General features: G+C 25.8%; 1 protein-coding gene across 1 annotated transcript; it reads left to right on the forward strand.

Annotated features, from left to right (window-relative positions):
- The first annotated feature begins 332 nt into the window (after positions 1-332).
- On the forward strand, positions 333-2,564 carry LOC120076499 (WEB family protein At1g75720-like). The gene is made up of 2 exons (XM_039030345.1): positions 333-512; positions 1,851-2,564. The coding sequence occupies exons 1-2, from the start codon at positions 417-419 to the stop codon at positions 2,262-2,264; spliced, it is 510 nt and encodes a 169-aa protein (XP_038886273.1). The 5' UTR covers positions 333-416; the 3' UTR covers positions 2,265-2,564.
- The last annotated feature ends 5,548 nt before the right edge of the window (positions 2,565-8,112 follow it).

Raw genomic sequence — 8,112 nt, forward strand, 5'->3', positions numbered from 1 at the left:
GTAGTTCTCTCTTTTTCTTTTTTTCTTTTTTTCTTTTCCTTCCTTTAATTTCCCTTGTTCGTTAAGAAGCAATTCCCACATTGTAAGCCTTTGCTTCGCAGCCGGCCGACATGTCGCAACTCCCATGTGCGGATTCTGTAGCTGAGAAAGAACGACAGTGGGCCATTAGTTAAAAATGGGTCGAATCATCTAAAAAGAAAATTGGATTCATTTTTCAAGATATTAGATTTTCCAGTAGTGAAGTGGAAGCGAAGAAACGAAGCTTATTCCCTCTTTTTTTTTTTTTTTTGGTTTATTATTCTTGAATTTTTTAAGGTTATAAAAGGAAATATTATTAGTTTCTGTTTCTTTGACAGTTTTAACACCATATATCTAAAAACTTCAGTTGAATTAAAGCTTCTTTGGAGTGAACGGAGATGGAAAAAAGGCAGTTTCGATCGGTGAAAGAAGCCGTTGAGTTGTACGGCCAAAGGCTTTTGGCTCCGGAGCTCTACGCCAACGTTCTCCGAGAGGTATTAAAGGGTCGGTTTGTAATGACTTTCTAAATATTTAAAAATATTTATAAGTCATTTCATATAAGCGTTTGTTCAATCGTTTTCTATTATAATATTTGTCTGGTTAATTTTTTCATAACTTATCAATTTAAGCTTTTAGATCAATAGATAATTTATTATGATGTTGGAGCTGGGATTCTATGGATTAAAGTATTATTTGATATAAATGAATTTATCATAATCCATTAACTTTAGCTTTTGAGTTGATTCGTAATTTAACATATTCTTTCGAACAATTTTTATATAAACGTTGATTTTACTTAAGATATTCTCACCGAGTTTTTGATGTGATGTATTTTTATTACAATTACATGTTTAGTAAGATATGAGTGACACTCGCAAATGTCACATTTTAGAAAGGATTGATTTTAAATATAGGAAAATAAGCCAACTTATTTATAAATATAGGAAAACGTTATTGTTTATCGATAATAAATAATGACATTTTATTATATTTAAAAATATTTTTCACAATTTTACTATTTAAAAATTACCCTCTGAGAAACCTCCTTTATCATAATTTTTAGTCTTACTCCAAACAATAAATATTTTCATGAACAAAATTAATAATGTCAATAGGTTAATGATTAGTTATGACAAAATGTTCAAATCAACTTTATGTGAAAAAATGTGTCTCAACTATTGATTAATGCTCATACTGGCCAACATATTTTAGTATTTAGTTTAGGAACTTTGGAAAGTGATTTATAAATCCCTAAATTTTAATTTTTGTATCCAATAAATTTTTAATATTTAAAACGTCTTTAATAAGTTCTTAAACTTTTAATATTATATTCAAATAAGTCCTTAAATTTTATTTGATCTATTTAACCTTTTTATAAATTCACAAATCTACTAAATATAAAAATGAAAGTTTAGAATTTTGTTACACATAGAATTCAATTCTAAATCTATTAAAATTAGTTAACTTTTATTTTTTAAAAATATATCAAGGACCTATTAAAAATTTAAGATAAAAATTTATAGGTTAATTTTCTTGATACAAACATAAAAAGTTCAAGACCAAAATTATAATAATTTAATCTTTTAAGAAACATCAATAATTTATAGAAAAAATTTATCAAAAATACTTGTAACTTATTTAAATAATTGAAATAATGGTGGTGTTTCATAACTTTTTCCTTTTTTTTTTTTTTTTTGGTATATTTGTTCTAATAGCTTTTTATTGATACATTTTTTCTTAAAGTAAGAGTACATCACAATTGAACTATGTTCACTTTAATTTTTAGAAATAATATAATATTAATTTATGAATGTTAAATTGAATATGAATAGATGGAGAACGAAGAAATTGAACACGAAAATAATCTTCAAAAGATCAAAAGTGTAAGAGATGAATTGGAGATTGCAAAGCAAAACTTGGAGAAAGCTAAAGAAAGGAGTGTAGCAATGGCACGTTCTTTTTCTTCTTTGCAAGAAGAGCTAGAAGAAACAAAGAGAAAGCTCCAAATGCTTAAGGAAAAATCAGATTATGACATTGAATTTGTTGGTGATTCTTTGAAATTTGACTTCAAAACACAATCACAAAGATTCGAAGTAGAAGAAGAAGAAAGTGAAGTCTTTGAAAAAAAGCATGCAAAAATGAACAGTGGAGAAATTAAGGATATTCCATCCATGAAGAAGAAGGCAAGCAAGAAGAAGAAGAAAGCTACACTTTTTATAGGAGGCTTTTTTTCTAAGAAGAAGTGAAAAAATATATAGTATATTTAATAAAATTAAATATTATAAAAGAAATCTTCTTTTTTAGTTTAATGGAAGTGAAGAGATTCGATCCTTTGACGTCTTGATCAACCACAATATATCTTTAATCTGGCTCAACAAAAATTATGTTTTTGTTTTCTTATTTGAGTGAAAATGGAATTTTTTGGGAGCCATGAAAATGGTTAAAATATAATGTTAATCATTGTATTTTGACTGGTATAATTTGTTTGGTTAATCTTACTTGTATGGGTAATGATTATGTCCTTTGAGTTAAATTTGTTTATTAAATAATTGATTGCCTGTCCAAAATAAATTATTAGATTGAAAAATGACTGGCAAATAGACAACTAATTGAAGTTGGTACTTGGTGGACTCTTTCTTGATTCAAGATTAAAACTAGTTCAATTGTCTCCACATGTCCTTAACAACAATATTTTGCAACACTTGCCTAAAAAAAAAAAATGTAACACTAGAGTTTCCAATCACAACATACCACATCAAAATTGAAAGTAGTTTTCAATCAATTATCAAGAAATTGTGGCAGTCTACTATTAACTATTGGGAAAAAAATGTGAATTTCAATATAATTAAGTGAATAAAGACATTCAATTATTATTATACAGGTCAATAGTTCGATTCTCCATTCTAAAATTGTTGAACTAAAAAAATATTAAAAAAATTATGATTTAATAACATAACTTTGATCTTAAAAAGTTGACTCGTTGTCAAATGAACATAACTAAATAGTTATTAATATAGTTTACTTATCGTAAAAGATCATAGGTTTAGATCAACACTCGCAATGTATGGTATAATATTTTTAGGTCAAATTACAAGTTTAGTATATAAACTTTTAAGTTTATGTTTATTTGGTCTCTAAGTTTCAACAAGTGAAATAGATCTGGCAGTTTCAAGTTTGTGTGTATATAACCCATGAACTTCGAAAATATATAACATATCTTCAAGCTTGATTGAGCATACAATAGGTTCCTAAGATTTTAGTTTTATGTCAAATAGACCATCGATTTATTAGAGATTTTTTAAAATCCACTAACCCCTAGACTATATTGAAAGTTCATGACAGTATTATGCATAAAATTTAATTTAAAATTAAAATTTTCAAATATTTCAAAAAATTATTAGGAGACACAAAATCAAATGTTCAATGACCTATTAACTACTTTTGACATTCATAAACAAAGTTTTAAACATTAAACCAATGGATACATTTTTTTAGAAGTCAAAGCGAACATAACTCAATTAACATATTTGTTTGAATCCAAACTCCTACCATATTTTTTAAAAAAAATGTTTAAAAATATTTTACTCGAAGCTTGAAGATGATTGACTTGAGAAAAAAATTATTTTTTCTAACTTATATTTATTTAAACTCTTTTGATAAAATCTGTTTAACATACACTTCTAAAGGTACTCTACGTAATTGTTAAATATTTTAATTTTTTTAAAATAACTTATTATTTAAAAGTCGTGAATGCGTAAGTTAACCATATTTTTACTTCTCGAAACAAAAATGAGCGGGTATGTTACAAGCGTTTTGTAAAAACAGTTCGTACCCAAATAGAGATTAAAACTTCCATTCAAATTCTTCTTGCTTAAAAACTCATCGTTGTAGAGGCAAGTTCTTTCTTCCATAAAACTTCCAATCAAATCGAAATCGAAACGTTGCGACAAACCGACAAACGTGAAGAAGAAAATAGAAACTGAAAATAGCAACAATCCATACTCTGTTGCAATCTTAAACCGCAGAAACAGCGACTGCAATTTGTAAAAAAAGAAGAACGGACTTAAGATCGAATTCACCGATTAAACTTGTTCGTTGAGACCTAAAAATCAGAGAATCGAAACTATTCAACATCGAATTAGCGCTTCGTGTGTGTACGTACATGTATGTGTATCACTATATCATCATCATATTTCATACCATCGCATTTGCATCAGAGATTCTGCCTTCGTCGACGTCGATTTGGTCCTGCGACGACTTGTTGAAGAACTCAATACAATCAGCAATGGCTTCGTTGTAATGCGAGTAAGACGAGTAATTCGAACTGCAGGAAGTCTTCGGCGGCTCGAATTTCTCCAGATTTCTCTGCTTCGACGGCATAAACGCCGAGGCCGACGACGAACCTCGAGAAGGAAAATAGAATATGAATCGCATCAGAACACGGCGGATCCGGCTCAGAATCCTCGCCGGAGTGATGCTTGCGGCGGGACTTCCTCCTCTGTAATCCTCTTGATCATCCTTCACGTGAATGACGAAGCTGTTTGCTCCGTTTGATTTTGGCCTCGTCGAAACGGCTGGATTCTTCTTCATGTGAGAACTGTGACTGCCCTCTAGAGATTTGTTTGGTTATGAGGATATGGTGTACGAAATGAGGATAAGTTGGTTCTTGTTTTCCGTGGATAGCTTATTCTGGTGTTTGGGAAGAGCCCGAAGAGTTTATAGAAGAATTGGGAAGACGTCGCCGAAGTATCCATGTGAGGCAATGATTTTTCTCCAATCAATTTCTAATTTGTTTATATTAGGATAACTCAAAGATTTTTATTTTTATTTTTTTAAAGCGTTTTCTTCTTTTTGAAGCTAAGGATTTTTTAAAGCTTAAATTATATAAAAAGAAATATATACTTCTAAATTTTGAGACAAGTTTGAATTATGTCTAACAACTTTTTAGATTTTTTTTTATTTTAACAACGGAATTTAAATAAGGATATTTTTAAATATAAAATATATTTAAAAATATTTACACTTAAAAGTACTTTTACAACTTTCTAAAGTGTAAATATTTTTTGGATTATGATGGGTAAAGTTGGAATATAAATTTTATATCATAGATTATATTATAATTCATAAAAATTATTGTAATTACTCATGTGTGAAAATTTATTTTATAAGTGTCAGCTAAGATATTATATGATTTGATAAAACATATTATTATTTCATAATATTACGTAGTCTATTTTTCATGTATTTCTTGTCATCCAAAAGATCAAAGATTTGAATCATTGTCTATACATGTTGTACATGACAAAAAATAAATTGTAAGTGATGCTGACGACATCTCTTGAGTTGAAATGAAGCTACAACAACAATACTAATTTCTACGGCCTCGTTTGATAACCATTTTGTTTTTTGTTTTTGTTTTTTAAAATTAAATTTATGGACACTACTTCTAACTCCAAATTTATTCCTTTGTTATATACTTTTCACCGATTGTTTAAAAAAGCAAGCCAATTGAGGACTAAAAAAAAGTAGCTTTAAAAAATTTGTTTTTATTTTTAGAATTTGATTAAGAATTTAATACTTAAAAAAATATGCAAATCATTATAGAAAATATGGATGAAATAGAATTACTTTTCAAAAATAAAAATAAAAAACCAACTAGTTAACAAATGACACCTACATAATTGAAATTGAATTGTAAATAATGTAAGTATGATTATCAATTTTAACACATTGTCACGTCAATTTTTATTCATCATTATAATGGGAAAACGTTTTAAAATAATTTTAATGTTCAAATGTTAAAATAAAACTCTTCAAATTCTATCTGCTTGTTTAGATTGGATTGGAATTAAAAATAATAATAATAAAAATAAAATAAAATTATTTAAACACTTTTAATAAAAATTGATTAAAATAAATTTGAAAAGCTATTTTGAGTGGTTGCTAAACTCTCAAATTTCTTCTAAAATAATTTTTTTTAATTAAACACTTGAAAATGTATTCCAAATACATTTTATAAATTTTTTTTTTAGGATATGAAGTTAAATATTTCATTTATAACTAATATTTATTACAATTTTTCTTTTAAATAATAAGACAAGAGGCATTGGATAACGTTTTTATTTAAAAAAATAAAAAATCTTTTGAAGGTTACAAATAAGGTGTTTAGAGAAAAACAACAGAGACCATGTTTAAGGTATTATGGAAATTTCTACCACTACCATTTTATATTACATTTTATTTTATAAAGAAAATAGTATACAAAACAACCCTGATATTGTACTCTCTTTATGGCTCGTTTAGTTTATGAAAATGGAAAATAATATTTTATATTATATGCTATAAGTTTTCAACAATATCTTATTAAGATATTTCATATTCTCATTTAAGGAGGTTTTTCTTAACCATCTAAATAAGTGTATTTTCTCTATTTTCGATGGTTTTTCTTTCTCCCTTATTTTTTATCTTTTCATTTTGTTTTTTTTCTTCTTTCTTGATATTGATTAATTTATTTAGTTTTTATACCTATGTTCAAATTAAATTTATAATTGACATATATAATTAATTTTATTAATAATAACGCTAATATAATAATTTATTCTATTATTATGAATTAATATGAAAAACTATGAATAACCATAATTATATTTGCTTAAATCTCTTTTTATTAGTAATATATATTAACATCATAAATTATTTAATAAATTATTAATTAATTTTTTAAAAATATTAATTAATTAACTAATAATAAAATAAGTTACTTTTTTTCAATTAAACAATCTTGTACACCTATAATTCTAGTTTTAATCTATAACTATAATTATTATTAAAAAAATTAAAAATATTATTTGATGATTTAAAATCAATTAGTTTATATCAATTTCTTTTATATATATATAAAGGTTATAATTGACATTAACAATTAGCTAATTAACTCTTCAATTAACAAAACTACAAACATAAAAAATTTAATTGATAATAAATATATTAAACTGTAAGGTGAGTGGATAAATTTAATTAAATTCTAGTGGCTTAAAATTGATTTAACAACTTTATATAATAAAAATAAATTAACAAACAAAAATGAATTATTAAAATGAATTTTATATTTTATAGTTGCATAAAAAATTATAACACATTCCATAACATTTTATTCTCATTTTAAGTTATCTTTGATTTTTAGACATCTTATTCAAACCTACTTTATTTCTAGACATCTATAAAACATTAAATCAAACGTCTCTTAGTCTCTTATAAGAGGGGAAAAAAAACAAAGGAAAACAGAAAAAAAGGAAAAAAAAAAAAAAAAAAAAGGAATAATAATAAAAAAATCGTTCAGGTAGGCTGGGCTTTTGAGTAGTTGAAGTTAAAAGACGTTGTTATCAATTATTAATTTAGGGAGTTTTGGACACTGCGAAGTGATTGTGTCTCCTGCTCCTTTTTGCCTCTTATTTCAGCAATATTTTGGTGTTTCGTGCTTTTTAGCTTACTTCAACTACATAATATACAAAAATTAAGTTTAAATCCTATTTTAATCTTTGGATTTTAGATCTGGTTCTATTTTAGTCTTTAAATTTAAAAAAAATGTTCGTTTTAGTTCATAAACTTTTAAAAAGTGTTTAACTTAGTCCTAGCTATTAAAAATATATTAATTGTTCAATAAAAATGTGAGAGAGCTTGTATTTTTTTATGACTAAGCTCTATATATATTGAGCAAGATGAATGTGAAGTAACATGTTAACAACTAACACACTACTACAAAACTGTGATTCCATGATATTTAAAAATTGTCCAATTTAAAATTTGACGATAATTATTTTTAGTTATTGTATCGCCTATAAAGATATGAGCATCGATGACAAATTTTTAAAAATTCATAATTGGTCATCTAATGACAATAAATGATTGTCAACAATGAACAATTATGACAACCATAAATTGTCATTGACAAGTATACTATGACATGTTATCATTATCATCAATCGATCCAAAATTGGGTATTTTTTGTATCATTATGATATTAACGACAATTATAAAATGTAAAAAAAATAATATACAGTGGCATTTTTTTTCTTATCAAGAATATCACAACCA

The sequence above is a fragment of the Benincasa hispida genome, chromosome 4 (assembly GCF_009727055.1).
Source record: "Benincasa hispida cultivar B227 chromosome 4, ASM972705v1, whole genome shotgun sequence".
NCBI lineage: Eukaryota > Viridiplantae > Streptophyta > Magnoliopsida > Cucurbitales > Cucurbitaceae > Benincasa > Benincasa hispida.

Excerpts from the sequence above, each read along its gene's own strand:
- LOC120076499 (XM_039030345.1), top strand. The coding sequence starts at position 417 with ATGGAAAAAAGGCAGTTTCGATCGGTGAAAGAAGCCGTTGAGTTGTAC. Across the intron at positions 513-1,850 it reads ACGCCAACGTTCTCCGAGAG|ATGGAGAACGAAGAAATTGA; the intron begins GTATTAAAGGGT and ends GAATATGAATAG.